At 43.1% G+C, this 25,727-nt stretch overlaps 2 protein-coding genes across 3 annotated transcripts in view; both read right to left on the bottom strand.

Annotated features, from left to right (window-relative positions):
* chata (choline O-acetyltransferase a) overlaps positions 1 to 7,564 on the bottom strand; it is a 37,112-nt gene extending 29,548 nt beyond the window's left edge. The window contains exons 1-5 of one of the 2 annotated variants that reach the window (XM_060854072.1): positions 7,408 to 7,564; positions 6,722 to 6,847; positions 5,962 to 6,153; positions 3,455 to 3,573; positions 2,732 to 2,785 (exon numbers count right to left, since the gene is read on the bottom strand). In XM_060854072.1, the coding sequence (XP_060710055.1) occupies positions 2,732 to 2,785; positions 3,455 to 3,573; positions 5,962 to 6,153; positions 6,722 to 6,784 (428 nt within the window). In that variant the 5' untranslated portion in view covers positions 6,785 to 6,847; positions 7,408 to 7,564. The remainder of the gene's footprint in view (positions 1 to 2,731; positions 2,786 to 3,454; positions 3,574 to 5,961; positions 6,154 to 6,721; positions 6,848 to 7,407) is intronic. The other variant, XM_060854073.1, reaches the window with a different exon arrangement.
* Positions 7,565 to 10,921: 3,357 nt separating this feature from the next.
* On the bottom strand, positions 10,922 to 13,016 carry slc18a3a (solute carrier family 18 member 3a). Its single transcript, XM_060854261.1, has one exon. It carries the CDS (start codon positions 13,014 to 13,016, stop codon positions 11,418 to 11,420), a length of 1,599 nt encoding a protein of 532 aa, XP_060710244.1. The 3' UTR covers positions 10,922 to 11,417.
* Between the last annotated feature and the right edge of the window lie 12,711 nt (positions 13,017 to 25,727).

Raw genomic sequence — 25,727 nt, 5'->3', positions numbered from 1 at the left:
ATCAAGAAATGGCTGAAAGCACAGTATGCAGCAAAGGCTGTGTAGCCTGGCAATAGTTCAGCAATATTATTCAAGACACATTCCAGTTGTAACCATGTTCTTAGTCATATTATTCCATTAGAGCTACACTGCTGCTATTTACTTGACAATGTGGAAAGTTGCCCAAGTATATCCTGTACACATAAAAGAGGACTAATATATCAGTGTACTCTCAGTCATTAGCACAGTGATGGGAACTTTATCAACAGGGCTATCAAGGGGCACTGACTCAGTAATGATCTGCTCACTCATATCCAGTTTGAGTTCTACCACAGTCATGTGGCTCCGGGCCTCATTATAACCTTGGTTCAAACATAATTGAAAATGTTGAATTCAAGAAGTGAGGTGAGAAGTTGACATCAAGGCAAGATTTGACCAAATATAGCAACAGCAAAACTAAAGTAAATGGTAATGAGGGAAAGCCTTCCTCCTGACTGACTGGAGCAATATCGAGCACAAGGACGATGGTTGTCTTTGTTGGAGGTCTGTCATCTTAGACCCAGACATCACTGCAGCTGTTTTCAAGAAGTTAGATATAGTTCTTACGCCAAAAGGCATCAAGGGATAGAGGGAGAGGGCATGATTGATGAGCTCAATGATCAGCCACAATCACAAAAAATGGTTGAGCAGTCTAGTGGCCTATTCTGCTCTCATCTTCTATGTTTCTATCTTGCTCAGGTGAGTGTCCTAGGTCATCTTCATCCGCTTTATCAATGACTTTCTCGATATACTTTCAGAAATGCAGATGTACACTATAGATCGCACAATGTTCAGTACCATTCACAACTCCTCAAATGTTCAATACCATTCGCAAATCCTCAGTCATACACCTATCTAACAAGATAAGCACAACATTCAGGCTTTCCCTAACAGCACCATGAGTATGCCTACATCACATGACTATAGTTATTCAAGAAAACTGCCCAGTATCACATTCACAACATCAATTAAAAGTGAGCAACAAATATTGGTCTTGGCAGCAGTTTTCACATCCCATGAAATAATTTTTATAAAACCATAGTTTCTCTCTGATTGTAACAGCTGCTACTTAATTTAAAAATTAGCTTAGGGAAGCATTTTCTGATTGCATAAAAGCAAAGATCCAGATTTTTACTCTGCTCAACTTGGTAAGAGGTCTGAAAAACTAGAAGTAATATTAATTATGTTAGGAGCCACTGCATTTTAAAAAATCTAAAATACAATGTATATGGTTAGCTGTCAACAACCACCAGAAAATATATGAATGCAATGTGGAAACTATAGATAGATAGTGACCATCAAAGTCCATAGCTGAAACCATAAACAGTAGTTTCGAGCAATGCAGAAGGGCAGATGATTCATTATTATCAACAGATATCCTTCACTTCAAGGCTGACATCTGCTCAGGTTGTTTGAACAGACCAATTCCCATCCACAGTTATGTGGTAATGTGAGGCAGAATGTGCCATGAAGTAGCAGGATCTAGAACACATAGTTTGCTTCCTTTCTCTTTCCTTTTCTGGGCATGCAACCTCGTCATTAAGATGTTGTGACTCAGAGCATGATGCAGATTGATAGACTAGCTGTCACGAGTTTGAATGATTGGTGACAATTTAGACTCAGTCATTAATTTCAAGGAGAGATTCTGAGTGTATTTGAATTGTTTTATTTGTCCTCCTCTAGAACATCAGGCATATGAGTGTTGTGTTAGTCTGGCATGGAAGTTGTTTTTCACCTGCCCAGAGTACAGTGCATCACTGCGGATTTTCTGGGAGTTTTGCCTGAACGCTGCAGAACTGCTTTCCAGAAGGACGTTAGTGTGACTCTCCTTATGAATCCCAGTGAAGGTGCATTGAAGGTTTGCTGATAGAGTTTCTCTTATGTGTCAGTAGTACATGTACACAGTCTAGCATTCATTGTAATGGCAATGACAATGACAAGATGTAATGACAACAAGTATTCTGTACATAAGGACTTTAGTTGACTTGCAGAGATCTGTGCTGTCCCCACTGCTGTTGTTTGTGGCATTCCTGAGATGCTGCCTAACCTGCTGTGCTTTGACCAGCAACACATTTGAAAGCTAAATGGACCAAAGTGGATGATAGACAGCAGACAATAGGTGCAGTCAGTGGTAGGCCATTCGGCCCTTCGAGCCAGGACCGCCATTCATTATGATCATGGCTGATCATCCATAATCAATATCCTTTCCTGCCTTATCCCCATAGCCCTTGATTCCACTATCTTTAAGATTCTAAATCCTTTAGATCCTTTAGATTCTAAATCCTTACATTGCCATGAAGACAAAATCCTTGACATGCCTGACTTGGGTCATTGCAATGCCCTAATACTGTCTAACCCCATAACTCCTTCAATCATTCCACACAATCTCTAGAGTTTGAAATGACCTCCAACCACCTAAGCATTGCATTCTCTGGTCTTTCTGAACTCTGGTCCATTGATCAAAGGTTACAGGCTTCCCAACGTCAGCAAAAGGAATCCACGGCACATATCTGTCTCCCGCTCTTTTTCAAGATCCAAAGTTACCGAAGGAGTATTTTAAAATCGAAGTCAAGTGATTTACAGGAGGCGTTTTCACGCAATAACCTTAGGTTTAGTGGAGAAACAAAGGGAACATAGTATTCAGGGGGTTACTGCGTTTATTGCTATGACCGATATTATTCCATGTGAGGTTGATATCTATATTATAACTTACGCATCTATTACAACTTTGTAATCCAGTATTCCCGCAATCAGGCGGGCAGCGAACCTGTAAAGGATAAAAATAAATACTGGTAATAATAGCACCATAGTGAGATTTTTGCCAAGTACGAGCTAATACTAAGAGAATCGTGAAGCTCCACTTATTATTCAGAGAATTATGTTGTAACGCCCATACCTCATACTCAACACTAAAGAGAAGCTCAGCTCCTAACTAAGACTGTTTGACCAAGTCCCTATTAGTTACAATCTTAAGCCTCCCAATGTCGATAGGGGGACAATGTGACCTCGCAGCGGCCCTATGCCATTCTTGTAGGAAATGACGCTGTCATTTCTCCCATTGCACTGAATACTCAGCCAATATACCCGACGGAGTATACTTAACAAAATAAAATTGCAATAAAACAAAGAACTGTGAGTCTTGGAGTCACTGCTCTCGAAAATCTGACTGCTCTCCCTCCACAGACCTGCCGAGTTTCTCCAACGTTTTGGGATTTTATTACTGCAAAATAAAAGCTACCGTTGGAAACTGCTTCTGTGGGGGGAAAAAAACCCCAGCAGCAACGAACTTGTGCACATGGATTGGGGCCAACATTGGAAAACATCACCCTGAAAAGTTACCGAGGTGATATTTTAACTTGCAGTGCCCTGGGGTACATTGTAGACACCGAGTGATGCGCGGTCTAGTGTTTTTGGACAGATAAGGGTGGGATCGTACCTGAGTTGATCATTTTGATCGCGGAAGATCTGACGGGGGAACACCATCCCAGGGCTGGAGTTTACTGTCAGGGGCACTGGATTGCGTAGGTACATGTCATCCAGCCACCACTGGTACACCTCAGGAAGAAATGGAAAGGTTACCCTAATGTCATATTTAATCCTGGAAATGTCCTTGTTTTATATACACGGTTATCTGATTCATTAAAATAAAATGAAGAACTGCGGAGATCTGAAACAGAAATTGCTGGAGAAACTCAGGAAGTGTGCCAGCACTTGTGGAGAGACAAAGCAGAATTAATGTTTCGGGTCCTATTCTGTGGCAGAGTCACTGGACTCGAAAAGGCTGCCTCTGTTGTTACCTGATTCGTTGCTCAGTTTCGACTTCAATGTTAAAGATATTTCTGAAGCAGGAAATGGTTTCTTGTTATAAACATGAATGATTTGTTCATGACGCTTCAGTCACGAGTTTATAAAACATGGAACAATACAGCACAGAACAGGCCCTTCGGCCCACGATGTTGTGCCGAACATTAGTCCCAGCTTAAGCACCTATCCATGTACCTATCCAATTGCCGCTTAAAGGTCACCAATGATTCTGACTCTGCCACTCCCACAGGCAGCGCATTCCATGCCCCCACAACTCTCTGGGTAAAGAACCTACCCCTGACATCCCCCCTACACCTTCCACCCTTCACCTTAAATTTATGTCCCCTTGTAACACTCTGTTGTACCCAGGGGAAAAGTCTCTGACTGTCTACTCTATCTATTCCCCTGATCATCTTATAAACCTCTATCAAGTCACCCCTCATCCTTCTCCGTTCCAATGAGAAAAGGCCTAGCACTCTCAACCTATCCTCGTACGACCTACTCTCCATTCCAGGCAACGTCCTGGTAAATCTCCTCTGCACCCTCTCCAAAGCTTCCACGTCTTTCTTAAAATGAGGCGACCAGAACTGCACACAGTACTCCAAACTGTTCAAACGTTCGTGTCAAAGCTCTATCAGATGATTCGGAAAACTGACGCAAAACTAATTGCAGGGGTCTGTGGTTTAATTAGCAAGACACCGCATGGGAAAATCGTCGTGAGCATGAGGATATGACTTTGTTTTCGGAAGGAATCAAGGCTACTGCCTCAGAAATTGACGCTTACGAAAATCCCTCTGAAACTAGTAAACAAACATAATCTGTAAAACGAGTCCGGAAGATTTGTATAAAGAATTTATTGTGGACTGGGTTGGAGAGTTTTAGTTGTAAAGAGAAATTGGACAGGCCGGGTTGTTTCATTAGAGCAGAGAGAGACTCAGCACAGTGTCCAGTTCTGGTCTCCCTGTTAGCGGGAGGATCTGATTGAGCTGCAGAGAGAGTTCAGAAGACATTTAGCAGGATGTTGCCGAGAATGGAGGGGTTGGGTTATAAGGAGAGGCTGGATAGGTTTTTTTTCACAGAAGATTAGGAGGTGAATTTATAGAAGTTTATAAATTGAAGGGTATAGGTAAGGTGAATGTCAGGTGTCTTTTCCCGAGGGTGGTGAATTTCAAGATCAGGGGGCATATTTTTAGTGTGAGAGGTGAAAGATTTTGAAAAGGCATGAGGGACTTTTTTTTAACACAGAGTGGTCTGTGTGAGATGATCTTACAAAGAAAGTGGTGAATACAGATACGATTACAATGTTTATAAAGACATTTAGATAAGTGCACGATTCAGAAAAGTTTGGAGGGCTATGGGACAAGTGCAGGCAGGTGGGACTGGTTTAGATGGGATTCTGGTCGGCATGGGTAGTTGGACTGAAGGATTTGTTTCCGTGATGTATGCCTCTATGACTCATTGATTGAAGGGTATAAAGTTATGAGGGTCATAGACCGAGTAGATGGGAAGAATGTTTCCCCATCATTCGGCCTATGGAGTCCACACCGACCCTCCGAAGAGCCCCACCCAGAGCCACCCCCCCCCCCCCCACCTCCCTTTATCCTGCATTTCCCGTGGCCAATCCACCTAATCTGCACATGGTTGGACTGTGGGAAGAAACCGGAGCACCTGCAGGAAACGCAGGCAGACACACGGGGAGAATGTGCCAACTCCACACAGACAGCTGCCCCAGGCTGGAATCGAACCTGGCGCTGTGAGGCAGCAGTGATGGAGGGATGGGGGTGGGATAAGGGGCAGGAAGCTTAGAGGGGATGTGAGGAAGACGTTTTTCACCCAGAGAGTGGTGGGAATCTAGAACTCGCCATCTATCATTTAGATAACATTTAATGTGTATTTAGACGTGCACTTTCCATTCTAACGTAGCCAAGTGCTGGAAAATCTGATTAGAATTGTACGGTCGGTATTTTTAATGGGTACCGGCGCGATGGACTATAAATGGCCCTTTCTCTGGGCTATCGGACTTACGACTCTATGAACATCTCATAGCAGTTCAAAGGACGTGTGTACTTTGGTGAAATTTACTCCAAGGTAATAAGCTAGGACAACGTTATCTTTTGAAGGTTCCGTGGCTCCATTTACCCAGTTAGCTTCTCTTTCCTGTCGCTTTATCAATTGTTGCTGCAAAAACTCGCCAATCTCGCCACGGGCACCGAACTTCTGCACAATGCCCTCAGTGGTTCTGTACTGCTCCTCGGTGACCAGGTGTCTCATAGACTTCAGGTACATGTTCAAGGTCTCTTGCAGAGGCGGCACTGGCAACTTGGGCAAGACCTGCAACACAGACGGTTCCAGGAGCAATGAGATGACATGCAACCCTCGTTTTGGCTCCTCAACTAAATGTAAATAAAAATCAAATGAAACGGGAAGGCGAGAAAATGTCAGCAGTCTGATGCTTCGTTTACGCTTCTTACTGACTTGGTCTCGGGCAGCAACTTGCCTTTATAAACAGTACCGGTGTGCCTTTTGCCTTATGGCTTTATTATTTCTGCAAACGTTCAGCAATTTTGAGATGGGCCACCTCCTGCATGTCATTTGCCTGGTTTCTTTTCTAGTTCCCAGAGGGAAAGGACAGTTCAATCAGTTACACCCTGCTTTCTGCATCGTGTGTTATTATCGTTCATGATAGCACTAAACCTAATTCTTTCCATCGAAAATAAAACGACTGGATTTATCTATTTCACGTCCCGAAGGATGCTGTAAAAGCTACATGTTGTTATTTGGGTTTAATTATGAACTGTTCCTGGTTGTAATTTTAATATAGGACTCAGTCTGTTACCAAGCATGGAACAGGCACATATGAAAGGACATGGCATCAAAGTGTGTAGAAAAGTTGAAGTACATAGCTGTTCCGGCGAGTTTTGGGTCTGGCCGCATCCTGGCTGGAGTTTTTGAGGATGGGCATGGTCTCAGTTTGATCTCAGACGACCGAAATAGGGAGGCACCGAGCTAGGGGATCAGCCAACTCCTGGTGTGAAAAACCACAGTTAGATGTACGTTTAACTCCGTATCAATGGATAAAGGATTAAGATCCACACACACACACACACACACACGAAGACCCAGTACATGTTTTCCTCCATCTCTCCGCTTGCCTTTCTGTATTTTATTTACTCACACACGAAAACTCATCAGAATACCGGGTCACTTATTAATGGTTCTCGAAAATCAAATTGAAAACGAAAAGGATAATAAAATGCATGGAAGAGATAACGCGCAAGGCGACACTTCCTCTTAAAAAAATTAAAGCAATCCCAGCAATCTTAAACCCGCCTAATATTCCAAATAGCCTTTCCGATTCTGTGTAAATAAATTGCGAAAATGTATTTGTTATCCTACTTGAGATAAGGCCATTGAAAAAGCACCCACAGGAGAATTCAGATCTGACAACTTCTGAACTCCCCACCTGCCCGGTAACACGCAAATCAAGTTCGCTTCGGGAATCTAATCCAACCTGTTCTGGCAGAAAGCGAGCACTTCTAACATTCCTAAGAATCAATCCGTGCCCGCCGTTCGGTTGCTACTTACCGAGCTGCCCTCCGTTTCATGGAAAGCGAGGGCAATGCTGACTTTCACTCAAACGCCCCTCGCCAAGCGCATGGCGGCAAACTAGGTCTGAGCTACATCGAAAACTTTCTCACTCTGCTGGCATTTTCTACCCATTCTGACTTCTTCGCGCTCAGAGCGATGGAGCCGGAACGGACAGAGACACAGAGAGAGAGAGAGAGAAGTGCGCAGACCTCCGCTTGACTTTGTCTTGATGGATCAGAACCCTCCCCTTTTCCCGATTCGCCAAGCCTCAATAGCGACAGATTCATACGTAGCACCAGAATCAGTCACCGGACATTGGTGGGGCCATACTTCAGGGAAGGGGGACGGTGGGGGTGTATTACCTTGGAGGGGTCTCCCTAAGTGTTGATCGATGCCTTGTAACATTTGAGCTATAAGGGTGTATCTATTCACATATCATACCATTTCAGCAATGAACATTCAGATGGTAATCTTGACAGAATCTAACGCTCTTAACAGATTTTTAATAGGTGCAGTGCCATTGAAGCGTCCTCCGAATTCAGAGAAGAATAAAATTAGAGTATAGCTCACATCCTTCTCGAATACCTTGGGAGTTATTTAAACAGGGACTGTGCGTTGTACTCGACCGACATGTGAGTTTTCGTCACTGTAATCTTATTTTTGACGATCAGAAACATGCAAACATTCTTAAAGTGAGCTAGAGTGGTATAGGCCAAAATAATGTGAAGATTTTAATGGGTATACCGAGCAAAATTTATAGAGCAACCTACTTGTTGCCTTCCATCGACTATTTTGGAAAAAGTGGCCGGAATATTTCCTCCTGAAAGTTTGGTACAGTATGGGGATATGGGGAGCGTAGTGATTTAACTGTTCTGACATATAAACACATTCTCACTTGTGTGCATTCACAGATACAAACACATGTCTCACTTGAACACATTTACATATACAGACACGCATACACACCTGCACACATTTACATATAGAAACACGCATACACGCCTGCACACATTTACATATACAGACATACACACCTGTATATATTCACATATACAAATACACATACACACCTATACACATTTACTTATACAAACACACATACAACTTGTATATATATATATATATATACAAACTAACATACAAACCTGTGCATACTTACATATGCAAACACACATTCTCACCTGTGCACATTTACATTTCCAAGCATTTGGTCTACCTAATATACGTTTACACATGCAAACACACAAATACCTATGTATGCATTTGCAAATAATCTTATCAGCGCAATTTACATATACCCACATTCTCTATTGCACACCTTTGCATATACAAATAGATATTCTTCCATGTACACATATTAATATTTACAAATACATATTGTCAGTTCCACCCAGACTTCATTCTTGGTATTAAATTCCAGAGTCAAATTTGACGATTTGTATGTTTGTGTGAAAGATAGGTCGCAAAACCTGGTCGAAAGCGGGGATGATTTCTATCTGTGGCTGGGAGGATGCGGAATGAGTATTGCAATGTGTGTAATGAATGATTTCGCGATGAAGGATTACTGATGTGCTGTTGTAGGTCTTAATCGAGTGTTCTGTTAGATTTCACCCTGAGATGACATAACCGAGGGCACAGTTAGCGCCTAACTCCACCAGTCATTGTACGATGTATAAACTATTGACTTACATTATTGAAATATTCCAACACAAATAGAAACCTTCTTTCAAATTAAAGTCACTCATTAGTTACCTCTTTCCCCATTAATCATGTTCTTCAACAAAAAAGCACCACGTTTATTGCAATTTATTAGATGCATTTGAATTAAAACTGCTCATCGATTTTTCAAAAATATATTAAAAATGTTATTTACTCCCAACCAAACTTGGGAAAGATGACCTCCAGATTATCAGACCGAATTTCTTGGCAAGTTCTACTGATGAATTTATCATGTGCGTCAGTTGTCTATGAGTTTTTTTTCTATGCCGTCTGTGTATCTGTTTATTTTTTCGGTGAATTGTGATACTCAATGTCAGCCGAGACAGTAATTAAGCTTTCTGTGCAGCATGCGCCGACTCTAGACAAAGCTGACAATGGTTTCGGATCGATTTTCAAGAGTTAGTTTGCTATTTAGTCATTCTAATGTCTGGACGCACGTGGAAGTCGAGGATTCCGATAACCTGCTTATACGGGGATTTTCTCTATTTTTATTCAAGTTGCAACAGGTTGCACTTCATGCCTCTCACTCGGAGTTGGCCCGTTTTGTTTTAGATATTTCAGAAACTCGTTGTTTTATTTTCCAGGCATCGAATATATTCACAGATGCGGCAGCCCGTGCAGACTGTAATGTTGTAGGGAGCAAATTCCTTTGATGCTGGAATCTGTGCTGAAAACAACAAATACTGGAGATCACAACAGGTCAGACAACATCCTTGGATGTGACCTCCAGCATTTGTAGTTTTCAATGTGGACTGTAACGTTCCTTAACCTTAAATCTACACCATACACTTCAACTTGTAAGAGTGCCTACCCACTGATTAACCGGCCTTTTGATTTTTTATAACTATGATTGCTAATATGTGAACTAAAGAGAATTCTCGGATGCGCTCTGATTCCCTCCTTTTCACTGAATTACAGAATGGTGCGATGATTCGGGCCATTGGGCCCATCGGGTGCGTGTCAGCTGTTCGGAGGACCGATCCGGTTAACATCTCCGCTCGGTTCTTTATCCGCATTCATGCCCACCCACCCAACCACCTCCCCCCCACCTCCCCCCCCCCCCCCCACACACACACTCCAATGTTTTTTTACAACTTCCAATGAATCAGTTTCTACTATTTTGTCAGAGTGCATCCTAAATCATAAACGCTGAATGCTCTTTTTAGAAAAGGATTTTCATCCCACTCATCTGCCTCTGTTTCACATGTAACCAACCCCTTCTAATTGTATGTCCTGGTTTTATAATTCTGATGATTTAGTACCGAAAACAATTTTCACGTTGAGTGCCGTGGAGTAAGCGTGCTCCACCTTATTAAAACGCGGAGCTAAGACAACCTGCGTTTTGTAACCAAATAACGGTTAAGTGATTCATCGCGGAGAACATGATAGTATTCACCTGAATTTGTTCGGACTGGAGCTCCGAGCAGATCTCGAATTCATTCCAGTAAGACACAGAGAATATTTTAATTATTCCGTGTTGGAGATGAAGCCAGCACTTTAACCACATTATTCCAATGTGTGCATTCACTAAATTGCCAGCAATTACATTCTAAGTGCCGTTAAGGTTTCCTGACACCGGAATGTGTAGCGCTCGAAAAGTGAAAATACAGCTATTTTTAAAGGAAGTACACATTGGAACGTGCCAAACCTGACACTTTTCACTCAGTGCAGTTGCAGTGTGTGTATCCAGCTGTGATATGATTGGAACACCGATTTATTCAAACTCATTCACCGTGTCTTGATCCAGGCTTTAATCAGACATTGTATTTATAATATAGCAGCACACAATGGTCGGAATAGTCCCATACAGAGATTAATTCTCCCAGAAAATTACACAATCGCCTCTGCTTCGATTCAAAGGGTTGGGGAGAACAATTCAAGGAACATACAATATATACAATTATTCACTTCCTGTCAGATCCCTGAATGTATCCATGAATTTTGTTTAAATACATACAACGATTTACTCCTCACGAAAATTTACAAACTAAAACTGGCACACAGCGATACAATACAGCAATGGGGCACTGGACATCAGTTAAGTAGGATGGTGATAAATGGATGTTGGGTTCTGACAGAATGCAGCTTATAATCTCTCCAACTTTATCCCATTCTCCATCCGCTTAAAACAAGTGGAAAAAGCGATTACATAAACTATACAAAATTAATTCACGAGCAATGGGTAATGCTTATATTAGACACCAAGTACATCACAGACGGGCAATGGGATGTTACATCTCGTTAGTGTTATTGTCCTTGGAAGATGTGACTGTGGAAGAGTGCCGGAGTTAGCTGTAATCACTGCCCGATGAGTCATCTTCAGACAGAACCTGGTTCCTCCTGGAGATCTCGAACCCGGTGTTATCTAGGCCCCCGGCAGTGGAGTAGTTCCCGGCCGAACTGCCGTACCTTTTCTTCCCGGTGCTACGTTCTTCCATTTTGATGGTGTCGTAGAGCCCTTTGGGTCCCTCCTCCAGGAGGATATTCCTCTCGGAGAGCGAGGGTTTCATTTGGCACACGTTTCTGAGCAGCAACAGGGCGGGGGCGTACAAGACGTTGACACAGCCCATGCCCAGGTTGAGCTGCACAAAGCCCAGAGTGTGAACAATCTGGCCGGCCACAATAGGTCCCAGGGCATAAGCCACCGAGTAGGAGATGTCAGCGATGGCATAGACACTGCCATACACCGACACATGGCGAACATCGACCAAGAAGGCAAGGGTCGGCAACAGGGCAGTGTCCACCAGCGCTATCCCAAAACACAGGGAACACAGCGGGATAATGAGTTCTTCAAAGTTCCTGCAAGCTGGGACTGTACAGGAGCTAGCACCGATTATAACCAAGCCAATGGCTCCGTAGAACCACTGGTAGTTGGGATACTTGGCAGCCAGTCTGACCGTCACATATACCCCCAGGATGTGCGGGAAAAACGCGGGCAGCCACGTTAGCCCAATTTGCCACTCACTCGCGTTCATGGTCTGCTTCATCCAGTTGGAGATGGTGGGTTCCAGGAACGCCAGGGGGATGTTGCAGGTGGTCAGAGCGCCGGCCACCACCGCGATGTATGGGTCGATCATGAGCTTGTAGATGGGGCTGCCCTGCGGCATGTTCTCGCGGGTCCTGCCGCCCAGGGGGGACACCACGGTCAGCAGCAGGATCCCGTCCAGCAGCGAGACGAACGACAGCACCAGGAAGGGCACCCGCTTGCCCGCGAAGTCGTACAGGACCCCTCCGAAAGGGGGCGCCGCCAAGCTGCCGAAGGAGATGAACGCCAGGGCGATGCCCAGGGCGGTGCTTCTCTCGGACTCCTCCGTGTACCTGTCGGCGATCATCGCGATGCCCGAGGTGTCCGCGAAGGCCGATCCCAAGCCCTGCATGCTCCTGGCCACGAACAGCATGGCGTAGCTTTCGCCGAAGGCAAAGGTGAGGGTGGACAGGAAGATGATGATCAGCCCTATGAACAGAGGGATGTCGCAGCCCACACGGTCAATGAAAGTGCCAGTCAAGGGGTTGGCCAGGAGCTGCAGGATGGCTTTGGAGGCGAAGAGCACCCCGATTTGGATGTCTTCGTTTGCATTGGGATTGGTGTAGCGCACAACTCTCTGGCTGGAGTTCAGAGATGAGCCATTGGTTCCATTGGCAGCTGAACTGACATAGACCAGCTTGTAAGTTCGCAGAGTTTCCAGGTAGTTCGGTATAATCGGGACAATGACCATGTACAGCATGTTGTCCAACAGCAGGGCAGTGCACACGATCACCAGCATGACTCTTCGCTGCCTCCGCGGTTCTTGTATCGCTTTGCTTATCTGCTTGGTCCTCTCGCCGATCATTTCGGAGAGTTTCACCACCCCCGCTTTGGCCAGTCCGATGGTCATCTCTGCAGCCATGACTAACGCACCCCCCCCCACTCTCTGTGAAACCGAGCGGCGTAGCACGGGCTCTCTCCCTCCCCCAACCACCGTCCCCAGCCCCTAACCCAACAACACCGAGCTGTTATCGCAGGCGGACACCGTGTCTGTTACCTCGACATCGCGGAGTGTCAGGCTGCAGCGGGCTGGTGGGGAGCATGCTCCCGGCTCGGTCTTTTTTTTGGAGGGGGGGGGAGGGAGCTCACAAAGTGGGTGGGGGGGGGGTGGCTCAGTAGAGATCACCGCCTGAACTCCTGCCTGCTTACCCCTCCCCTCCCCTTCGGCCAGTCTAGCTAAAACAAAACAAAATGCAGGGACCCCACAGTGTGGTGACTAGCGGCTGGATGAGGGGGGAGCGAATCTGAAGAGGTCATCCCCCCCCTGCTCCCACCTGTAACGTCCAGGGCTCGGGAACTGCTCCTCACTCCCACCGAGTGAATGGCATCCTCTCCAGCTCCTCCTCGGGTTTTCTAAAGCTCATGACGTGCCCCTCGCTCTCCCCCCCCCCCCCCCCCCCCACCCTCGTCTGCTTCCATCTGAACACGCCCCTTTATGTTAATGTTCAATTTCCCCAGTTACACTACCCGGACTGCTTCCCCCGGCCTGCACTCTCCTGGCGACAGCGGGAGGCGGAGGGAGGGGAGTGGGACAGCGCACTCAGTCAATCCAAACCCATCCCCAGGATTTCTCTGACAGGCTTATCGGTGCTTCGTCAGGACTGGGAACAAACTTCCACGACTCTTAAGATCAACAGAAACGATTTCAGAACTAAAATGGGGTGGGGGGCGGTGGGGAAGATGAAATATTTGTGAGTAGAATATTGAAGATTTGGAGAGCGTTTTTGGAGACGTTTTTAATACTCTTCATTTACCCCGTTTTGTACATTTCTTTCTGGGTGGGAGACCCCCGTTAGTGGGACTCAAATGGGCTCTCCTGTCTCAGAGGTAGGGAGTCAACCATTGCCCTTCGTTTTCGCTGGCAAATATTTTCCAGTCAACAAGTAGAAAAGCACACAGCAGGTCAGGAAGCATCCGAGGAACGGGAGAGTCGACGATTTCGGGCATAAGCCCTTTATCAGGAATGGGCGATGGCATTGCTCAGCCCTGGAGCTGGTGGGATTTGAACCCGGTTTTTTTTCCGGTTCAGCAGCAGAATCATTGAAACCCTGCAGTGTGGCTATTCGAGTCCACACCGACCCTCTCTTGCAGAGCATCCGACCCAGAGCCACTCCCTTCTCCTAGCCCTGTAACCCTGCATTTCCCATGACTCATCCACCTAGCCTGCACGTCCCTGAACACTATGGGGGTAATTTAGCATGGCCAATCCACCTAACCTGCATATCTTTGAACTCAGAGATAGGGACACTCCCCACCGTGCTACAAATGCGCTGTTTTAATGGATCTTGAACTAAAGTCATTGGCCAATGCGGTTGAGACTGCTTTATTGCCAATCGTCCCCAATTTAATCAAACCCAACAGTCCATTGCTCAGTTCAAGCAAGCCGCATTTCTTGCCCCCTCCCGTGCGGCGCATTCCATAAATGAAGACTCCAAGATCTCTAACATTGCGAACTGTAAACAGACATGGTGGAGGGAGACATGACAGTCCAGGAGCAGGTAACATCACTGGGCGGTTAGAACTGTTTTGAGATTCTGGACCCAAATCGTTAACTCTGATTTCTCTCCACAGATATTGCCAGACCTGCTGAGCTTTTTCAGCAAAGTCTGTTTTTTGGGGAGTTTGAGATCAAGGTTGGGTTTGTTTAAGGGGCAGTGACTGGCAAGCACATACTCAACGCTGTGTGTTCAGCACTGCACTGAAACTCTTCCCTGAGATTGTTTCCTGATTTTAAGCAAAAGCTTAGTTAAGCAACCAGTTTTGTTCAGCTTGTGTAGACTGTGTCATCGGACTGGGGCTGGAGCATATTCTGAACAATGAGCAGACAGCACAGTGATCTCACATCAATGTGATCAAACTGCTGTTTGTCATTGCGGACTAACCTTCAGGAGTATTTTTACATCAACTGACTCAGACATGTTACCACACACCTCTGGATTCGAGCCCAGGCCCTTCAGCTCAGAGGTAGGGACACTGCCAGTGCGTCACAAGAGACCCCCGCCCCCAGAACTGCGGTAAAGTTGTTTTACTCATGTCAGTGGTAGTCATCAGAGATGAACTATTCTCAACTGTTCTGTGAATTAATTAGGAACATCAGTTTGGTTTTAGTTTGACTTGCTCACATACGTTGTTGCAAACCTGTACAACAGGTAAGATTTGAACTCAGACCTCGTGGCTCAGAGGTAGGGGCACTACCACTGCACCACAAGAGCACCCCTCTTCCCTCCTGCACGCCCCCTCCCCTTTCCAAATGTAATGATCGTTCCAGTCCACATCAGTCGCACTCACTGTCGCGTTCCTGACCGCAGCAGGGAGAGCTGTTTCCTGAAGCCCTGTTATTCTAGTCGCAGGGATTGGGGGTAATAGTGGAGCTGGTTTGGTTTTGAAGGCTACGTTTGACTCTACAGCCGGGATTGTAGCTGGAACCCTAGATGTGGTAGATCATTTGAAATCCCGAGGTCAGAGAATTTCACTACCCTCGGGGTTTGATGTAGAATCATAAGGGAAATGGGGATTATTATTTATTCCATAGGCAGAAACTTTGATGATAGTAACAGGAAGCGTTTTAATTGGTGGTTCCAATGAACCGAGTCCACTACAGTGACCTAGAGACACACCTCTGGCTGCAGTTCCATACTTTACATTAGACTCACCAGGGTTTAGCAATGGCGAGGCGTCATTAATTCTTTGCGTCAGCATTTTGGGGAGAAAGTAAGACCGAAGATGCAGATTGAAATATCTTCAAACTCTTCCATACTTCGACTGAAATAGGTCACCATAATCGTACTAGACCACCGGGTTACTCTGTCATTATGGAGAGACACTGGGGATAGTTTAAGGTGAGACTGAGAAGGAGAGTAACCTCAGACGGTTCAGGAATTGAACCCACGCTGTTGACATCTCACTGTGCCACAAACCAGCCGTCCAGCACCCACAGAAAACACTGGATAATGGTGAAAGCAGCTGGGGCTGACTGACACACCAATGAGGACGAGCTCAAAGATTCGGATCAATATTCATATGTCAACTTAAACAATATCAATGAACGGTCACATGGAAAACAAATTGCTGGAGAAACTCTGCAGGACTTGTAACATCAGTGGAGAGAAAAGTGGAGTTCACGTTTCTTCAGAACTTCAGAATTGAATTTTAATTAATAGTGGGAACTCTCCCTTTCCACCTCTCAGGGAACCTCGGGAGGGAGGTGTTGTAAAACAAAGGCTGTGGTGGGTTACAGTGTCTGTCCGGAGACCTGAGCAAGCTCCCAGGATGCCAATCCACTGCAGCACTGGGCAGGAGGACGCAGTCTTGCTGGAGCTGCTCTCCTTTCACCCAAATATTAGAACAGTCCCCCGCCCCCCCCCCCCCCCCCCCTTGGGGTGGAGGTTAAACGAACCCATAGCACTAGCTCAGAAAGAGCCGAGGTATTCTTTCCGCCATCCCTCATCCAGCCAATGGCCGAGCCCACCCATTCTCCCAACCAACTCCGCTACATGGATAGAAATGCATTGCTATTGGTGGGATCTTGCTGCCCGGAAATTGGCTGCCTTGTTCCCTAGATTCCCGCAGGGCCCACTCTGCAAAGCATATTTAAGTGACTGTAATTCAGACAATTGGAGGTCGGGAGCTATCAAAGTATGGCTTTTGTTTTCAGAAGTGAGTGGAAAAACAACTTGGTGATCAGAGCGAGGTGATTAGACCATGAGAGAGTGATTGGCGGCCGTGCTAACTCAATGGGACTGTTCAGACTCGAGATTTCCAATTCCTTGGGAGCGACCTCTGATCAGGAACTGAAACTGAAGCATCTTTGGTATGTCAGGCTTTGAATGACGAGCAAACTGAATATTGCCAACCTGGCTATGTTTATATATTAATGCAATAACTATGGGCAGAGCACATGTTAGAAGCACATGGTTAGAAACGCAGGAAGTCGCAAGTAGGAAGATATAGCTTTGAGCTACCACGAATAGACGAATACAGGAGTGCACACACTTCAAGGAAAATCGCTCTAATCACGCGTAAACTGAAGTAGCTAGATCAATGTACTGAGCTGGACATCCCGTTTCGAGATATAAAACCGGATCTGGCCCTCGGTTTTATTTTTCCCCAGGTGTAATTTGCATTGTGCAGTTTGTTCGGATCAATGTCATTCAGTTTGCTTTGATTTGCAGCCTGACTCAATAAAAGCACCCAATTTATTTAAGTTGCGTATCAATTTTAATCAACTATTATGGCCAATTCACTTTCCAAAGTGGACTGGATTGGCATCACAGCTTGCCAGAATTCAAGTATCTAAAAGCGTTTGCACTTTTTGTGGTACTGGCAAATCACTCCAGCGGTCACATCAGACAAGTCAACTCTGTGCATAAGTAATCGAAATGTTTCAGGCGCTTATCAAACTGCGTCCTTTCATTGGCAAGATTGAACACTGAAAGGACTTGGCATTATGTAAGGCAGGATATGACTCATAATAAATGGATCTCTTTTCCTTAAGCCATTGATAACTGAAGATTCAATTATGCCAAAATGTCTTCTCACTTTTATGTTTCAATACAGATGTCCTTCTGTGGCTGGAATCGGCCAAAGTATGGGGCAAACAATTGGCAGAACTCACCTCATGGAGGAATCATCTTTAAGGTTTCATCTCCCAGATAAGATTTGAGCTTCGAATCCGTTCAAAATTACCTGTCCCTGAAATATAACAAGCTGCCAAGACCCATAACAAATGATTTTAATAAACCTATAAGTGAAATTAAGGAAAAGGTTTAATGTCAATTTTAAATTTATATTTGAAAATATTTTAGACACATTAGTTCAGAGTTTTGTTTTGCTAATTTCTCAGCATCTTATCCTACACTATTACTGATTAAATATTTCAGCAATTTTCAGTCAAGATTTTGATCAGGCATTTGACCCATGTATCCAATAATTAATATTACTGTGACAAATCTCCCTCTTACTGTAATAATTAATTTTGTACACTAATGAGGTAATTCTTCATTTAATTCTAGTTTCCTGCACTTTCAATTGCAGCATACGTTTTTCCAATTTTATGAACTATTAATGCATCCTGAAAAATCAACGACATTTTGGCAAAGTTTTTTAAGTTGTACTCATCAGGACAATTAGCAAGAAATGTCAAAGTAAGGGGGGAACAACATTATATGTATGTTTATGGAGTGTATGATAAGATAAAAATAAGGAGGACATAATAATTTCATAGACCTCCAGACATGATGCATTCTAGCTGAGGGAAGTAAGAGTGAAAACTATATGGGTTACCTGGTCATGATCTTCCAGACCTCTTTCAATATAGTGGGAGGACTGAAGATGTTATATCTGTTGTTAGAAGTTGGGAAGGTGGTGGGGGTAGGGGAGGTGATGTAGGCAATGCACAAATTCAGAATGAAAAGTCAGTCAGCCTAACATTAATAGTAAGGAAATTATTCAAGACAATAATTCAGTACAAAGTGTACCTGAATTTGGAACAGCATGGTTAAATGAAAGGCAACATGGCCTTTTTAAAATCATATTTGACTAACTTGATTCAGTTCTTTGATGTAGCCAGTGAAAGAGGTGCAGTTGATATTATGAATATGGAAATATGGAAGATGTTTGACAAGGTATTCAATGGACTTGTTAATAAAAATAAAGCCCATGGGATTTTTAAAAAAGAAGCCAGCAGAATGGATTCAAAATAAAGGACAGAAAGTAGGGAGTAGCAGTGAATACTGATGTTTCAGAGTGGAGGAAAGTGCAGCATGAGGCCCCCCAGGATTGTTATGAGGACTATTGCTCTTTTCGATGTGTATTAATGACTGGGACGTGGGTAGATGGGGCATAATTTTAAGATTTGTGCACGATAATAAACTAAAATATGTACTAAGTAATGAGGAAGATAATTACAGGCTTCAGAAGGACATAAACTAATAAAATGCACAGACACTTGGCAGAAAATATTTAGTGCACAGAGCACAAAGTAATATGTTTTGGTAGAAAGAATGAAGAGAGGTGGTGATACAGTTTTAAAGGTGTCAAAGCAGGGAGACATAGGGCTGCATAAGGTTAAGAAGGCAGATGAATTAAAGCTGATGAGATCCTTGGCTTTATTTGTACAGAAATAGAATAAAAAAGGACATTATACTAAACTTTTATAAAACGCTAATCACACCTCCATTAAAGTTTTGTGTTCATGTCTGGACATCACACTTTCAAAACGATGTCAAGGCAGAGGCAAGGGTTGAGAAATGCTTACTGGTGTGATACCAAGGATGACAGCCTTCAATTACAGGGAGAGACGACAGAAGCTGGGGTTGTTCTCCTTACAGCAGAGAAAGGTAAGAGGAAATCTGATAAAATATTCAAAATTATGAATGATTCTAACCAAACAAATGAAAAGAAGTTATTTCCAGCGGCATACAGGTCAATCACCTAACAGACAATTAGAAATAATATGAAGGAATTATTGCTTTTGTTCAGCATGTTATGATTCGAAATGCGGAAAGAGTAATGGAAGTAATTAGTAGAGTCATTCAAAAAACAATTTGATAAAAATGTGGAAGAGAAAAGCAGGGCTAACAGGCCAGAAATGGGATGTGGGATGAATTGAATTGATCTACCAAAAAGCTAGCAGATGTATAGTGGACCGAATATTCTGTGTTGCTATGTCAGTTTTTGATACAAAATCCATCATTTAGGGAGTTTTAAAGGACTTGATGACATTTATTATAGTAACAAATGAAACTACAAGTTAAACCGCAAAGTTTACAAATTCATATAAAAGCTACACAAGTAGGTATGTATAAAAATGAAATGTCTTGTTGAAAAAGTCTGTCACTTCCGTGCAAGTGATTGGTATCTGCTTGAAAAGATTATAGAAAAGACTTGAAAAGACTTTTGATGGTCTGCTGGGCAGTAAATTTTGACAAAGTCTGGACCTGGAGCATTAACTCTACTCCTCTTTCTACAGCTGCTGCCTGACCTGCTAAGTAATTCCAATATTTAGTTCAGATTTTTAGCATTTCAATGTTCTCCTTTTGCATTTGAATTTAAAGCATTTTTTTTGCCAACACACAGTAACAATATAACAGTGACCATATTCTTCCATGGTTCATGATAACAGAAGCTACCCTGCCACCATGCCATTTCTAATCATTTGAAACATTAAAGCAGCTACTGTTAGGTATTCTGTACTTAGGCAGCACAATGGGCCCATTCCATGAAGTTAAATGAGGTATCTAAACTCATGTTATATAATTATCTTGAAAGTTGTGCTTTTGTACAAAGTATCTTGGTAAGTTATTTGAAAAGAATGTACTGAAGCCATATTGTCATCACTCCTTTGCCTGACACTAGTCCTTAGATACAGAACTCTGACACAGAAATCAGGAATCATGCTTTGTACTGTACTCAGTAAATAATTTCCACAATCTTCTGGCCATGACCAAAAGCCTCAACAAACAACAACTTATTTTTCAGTAGGTATGCTAATGAAATGATATGACTAATGCTTTACAGCAAAATAATGGTATTCAGCAGTAACTCCAAAGAAAACTGCTCAATAACCTTGGGCAATCCTTGTGGATAAATCCAGAGATAATTGTGCAAAGTTGACTCCCACTGATCTGTCAAGTGTTAAGATTATTGGAAGTCACACAATCATAGTAACCTAGAATTGCTACAGCATAGGAGAAGGCTATCAAAGCTGTGCCAATTGTCTACAATAGCAACTCACCTATTCCCTCACTGATAACTCTTCCAATGGCCCTATCATTGTTTTATCTTGAGATAAGTATCTAATTTTCTTTTCAAATCTTCAACTGAATCTGTTTCCAGCACTCTTTCAGGTAGTGCGTTCCAGACCCTAACTCATTGTGTGAAAATGGTTTTTCCTCATGTTGCCTTTACCTCTTTGCCAAACACTTTATATCATCCTACACTCTCAAAAAGTGGCTAGCAAGATTGTTGATGCTTAAGTTTCCTAAATCCCTTAAATTCAGGAGACATGTGATTGGAAAATTGCAAATGTATCTCCTTTATTAAAATGTGGGAGTCACAAAGCAGTAAATGCAGACCAGTTAACTTAATAACTTCCATAAGGAAGATATTAGTACTTCGATACAGAACTCTGAAACAGGAATCATGCTTTGTACTGTATTATTATTAAAGGCATGATGGCAGGCTACTTAGATAGGTTCAAGGTAATCTGGCAGAGTCAGTATGGTTTTGTGAATAGTAAAATATATGTAATCACTTCAAAAGAGCTCTGTGTGGAAGTAGCATGTACAGAGGATAAAAGGGAACCAATAGATGTGCTGTACTTAAATTTCTAGAAAGTATTGGATAAGTTGCTGCTTCAAAAGTCATTATGGAAAATAAAAGTTCTTGGCATAGGGTTAATATATTGGTATCTATAGAAGATTGGCTAGCTAACAGGAAACAGAATAAGTATGAATGGATCATTTTCTTTCTTTCAAGATGTAACACATTAGATTAGGTTCCCTTCAGTATGGAAACTGATCCTTCAGCCCGATGAGTCCACATCAACCCTCCGAAGAGTAACCCACCCAGACCCATTCCCCTATGCTGTATTTATCCCTGACTAATGCACCTCACACTATGGTCAATCTAGCATGGCAAATCTACCTGACATGCACATCTTTGGATTGTGGGAGGAAACCAGAACACCTGGAGAAAGCCCACACAGAAATGGGGAGAATGTATAAACTCCATGCAGCCGAGGAGTGAATTGAACTTGGGTCCCTGGCACTGTGAGGCAGCAGTGCTAGCCACTGGATCACCATGTTGCCCATATGGTGTGTCACAGGGATCAGTACTGGCACCTCAACTTTTACAATTCATCTAAATGACCTGGATGAAGGTATTGAAGGCAAGGTTATGACATTTGCTGATAACATAAAGATAGCTAGGAAAGTGAGTTGTGAAGAGGACATAAGGATGCCCCAAAAGGATATAAATAGTTTGAGTCAATGGCCAAAGGTGTGGCAAATGGAGTACAATGTGGAAAAATGTGAAACTGTATATTTTGGTAGAAAGAACAGAAAGGACACATAATATCTAAATTGTGAGAGGGTGCAAAACTCTGAGGTCATTTTTCTCATTCAGGGGATTTTGGCATCATTGGCGAGACTAGTATTTATTTTCCATTGCCAATTGCCCTGCAGAACATGTTGGTGAGCTGTATTTTAGGACTACTGCAGTCTTTGGAGTGTAGGGATACCCACAGTGCTTTAAGAAGGAAGTTCCAGGCTGATTCAGTGCAAGTCTCAGGATAAAAAGGATGCCAATTTAAGTCTGACATATGGAAGAATTTCTTCTTTCAGAGGGTTTATGAATTTATGGAACTACCTTGCCACATAGAGGTGTGGGGGCAGAGTTCTTGTGTATGTTTAAAGCCGAGTGATATCGATTCTTGATCCGCTAGTGAATCAAAGGTTAAAAGGCACTAAAGTGAATATGAGGAATGTCAGAACAGACATGATCCAACTGGATTACAAAGCAGGCTTGAGGGGCCAAATGGCTGATGCATGTTCTGAGTTCTTATGGTTTTATGGTGAGTGAGGGAACAGTATGCTCGACTCTCAATTCAAAATGACCTGTGGCTTGGATGCAGCAGGATCTGTGTGTTCCAGTGCATGACAACCAAAACGTTAGTGCACAAGTACAGCAAGTAACTAGGAAAACTAGTAGAATGTTATCATTCATCATCAGGGAACTGAATACAAAAATAAAGAGATTATGCTTCAGTTATACAAGGCTTTAGGGAGACCATATCAAGAGTACTATATACTGTATTGGTCACCTTATTTAACGGCAGATGTAAATGCATTGGAAGCATTTCAGAGGTTTATTAGAGTAGTATCTGGAAGATGTGGGTAGGAGGAAAATTTGGATAGGCTAGGTTTGTACCTGTTATAGGTTAGAAGAATAGGAGGCAACTTGATCGAAACATATAAGACTCCAGAAAAATTTCGATGTGGTGCACATGGAAAGGATACTTCTCTTGTGGAAGAATCTGGAAAGGGGGAGGGGGGCATTTAAAACAGTGAAAAGGTGAATAATATTTTCACAGAGAGTTGTAACACTCCTGTAGAACAGACAATGGCAGCAGAGTCTTGAACAGTTTTACGGCAGTGGGAGATAAGCGAATGGGTGAAAGATTATTGGAGATTGGCAGGAACGTGGAGTAATCAGTTCAGGAAGGCTGGTGGAGCAGGGTGAAGGAGCTGAGACCTGTAGCAAATTGATACATGTGTATGCTAAATCACTCCTTTCTGGTTCTCAGTTCTTTCACCAACAAGACCAGTCTCTCCCTATCCACTCTTTTCAGATCCCTCAATGTCTTGAAAATCTCTTTCAAGTCTTCTATTTTTTCAAGGAGAACTTCACTAGTTTCTCCAGTCTAGCATTGTATTTGTTGGTTCTCAATTTGGAACCATTCTTGGGTTTTTAAAAAAAAAATGTAGCCCCTACAATGCCATCCTTCCGACAGGATGTTGCCTAGAACTGAATGCAGTCGCTAAAGCCAAGCCAGTGGCTTGTACAGGTTTATCATTACTTTCTGGATATTGTACTCCATGCCCTATTTCTTAGGCTCCAGATTTAGAATGGGTTTTTAAAGTCAAAGTGGTTTTGCCGCATGAACATTATTCATTGCATACAGAGTTCATTAATTGCATGCCAACACGTTATAAATTAATTGGTGGCACTAAAATGAGACCATTTCAGCCGAATAGAAAGAAGGAAGTACAATTAAAATAATTGACCCAAGTCGATCTGAATGATGCAATGCTACTTAGCCGATGGTTTGTTATGATATGACACTATCAATCTTATTAATCTAACAGGAACTGACAACAGACTTTGAAAGTGGAGTCTAATTTATTTATTTCAATGCTGCCCCGTCCTCCAAAAGCATTAAGAACTTCCTTAATGCAGTTAGCAGAACAGATGCCGCTAAATTCAGCGAGACGCAATGAGGCGTGACCTTTTGATGGATCAACAAAAATTAACAAGATTTTAAAACAAAGCAACAGTGGGACTCTTGGGTAGATCCAATTAAAACCCCTCGGTTCACGATGATTAAACAATGCACTCGGCCTGGGGATTTCTGCTTGTTTTTGGCTTTGTTCACAGCGTGGTGAATCCTGCCCAATTATCAAACAAATGTCTGCGATAAAAGATATCAGTGAGACATATTCCCCACTTGTTGCTGGAGTAGAAATTCAGGTTTTACCCAATCAACCAAATGCAAAAACCCTTTCTATCTTTTGCGATACTTTTGGGAAAATAAGTCATTTCGAAATAAAATCTGCCATGCACTTCGTAAGATCTTAAAAATTGACCCGTGTTATTTTAGGTCATCAGATTGTTAAGAAACTACACTTAAAACGTTATATCTTCAGATGCAAGCATTACATAAAATCTGCAGGACGGAAACAGGCCATTCGGTCCAACTGATCCATGCTGGTGTTTTCGCTCCTGGCCGGCTTCGTCCAACAACCGCTTGCGCCCCCAACGCATTTGTCAGTACAGCCTCATGTTCCTTTCTCCTTGTGTACTTGTCTATATTTCATTTAAAGTATGATAGAACTGGATGAAATTAATAATTGGATTTACAATATAAATTTCTGCCTCTGCCTCTGGTTTTTTTGTGGGACTAGGTACCACGAAAGTTTGTTCGCTCTAAAAAAAACATGATGAATAAGTTGCGAATTTAAGTGAATTGCACAGATGAAATAAAAACAGAAAATGCTGGAGAAAACCTAGCAGGTCTGAATTTCTCCAGTATGTTCAGTTTTTATTTAAGCTTTCCAACATGTGCACCCGTTTGCTTTAATTTGTTGTATTGGTGAAAATAATGTGTAGTCAAAGAGGTCTGTTTTCATTGGAGAAAAGAAGGTTTAGGGGTGACTTGATAGAGGTGTACAAGATGATTAGGGGTTTAGATAGGGTTGACCAAGAGAACCTTTTTCCACGTATGGAGTCAGCTATTACGAGGGGGCATTAAGGGATGGTAGGTAAAGGACTGATGTTAGGGGTAGATTCTTTACTCAGCGAGTCGTGAGTTCATGGAATGCCCTGCCAGTAACAGTGGTGGACTCTCCCTCTTTATGGGCATTTAAACGGACATTGGATAGGCATATGGAGGAAAGTGTAGGTTAGGTGGGCTTGGATAGGCGCAACATCGAGGGCTGAAGGGCCTGTACTGCGCTGTATTTTTTCTATGTTCTATGTTCTATGTCTCAATTTGAAATGGGGGAAAAATTGCCCCATTTGTGTGAAATTCGACTGGAGAAGTAAAGCAAATTATTTTGTTATTTTTAAGTGAAAGTATAATCGCGGACATTAAACAGTGTTGTAGATCTCCGACTCGGATTTTTCGTTGTTGCACGGTGGCTGAAGAGAGCTGCAGCTTTATCAACATTACATGTCCATTTATTCCTTGAGCAGATTCAGCACCACGGAGAGCACCAGACGCGGCTGGACAGCTCTATGGGGTTTGAGCGCCACCAGATGGTGAAAGGGCATAACTGAACTCTTACTCAGTTGA

This window comes from Hemiscyllium ocellatum, chromosome 43 (assembly GCF_020745735.1).
Source record: "Hemiscyllium ocellatum isolate sHemOce1 chromosome 43, sHemOce1.pat.X.cur, whole genome shotgun sequence".
NCBI classification, from domain to species: domain Eukaryota; kingdom Metazoa; phylum Chordata; class Chondrichthyes; order Orectolobiformes; family Hemiscylliidae; genus Hemiscyllium; species Hemiscyllium ocellatum.
The sequence above is the reverse complement of the archived record's forward strand: the minus strand, read 5'-3'. Positions and strand labels throughout refer to the sequence as shown.

Bases quoted from the DNA above. Each gene is read 5' to 3' on its own strand.
- slc18a3a (XM_060854261.1), bottom strand. From the start codon at position 13,016: ATGGCTGCAGAGATGACCATCGGACTGGCCAAAGCGGGGGTGGTGAAA.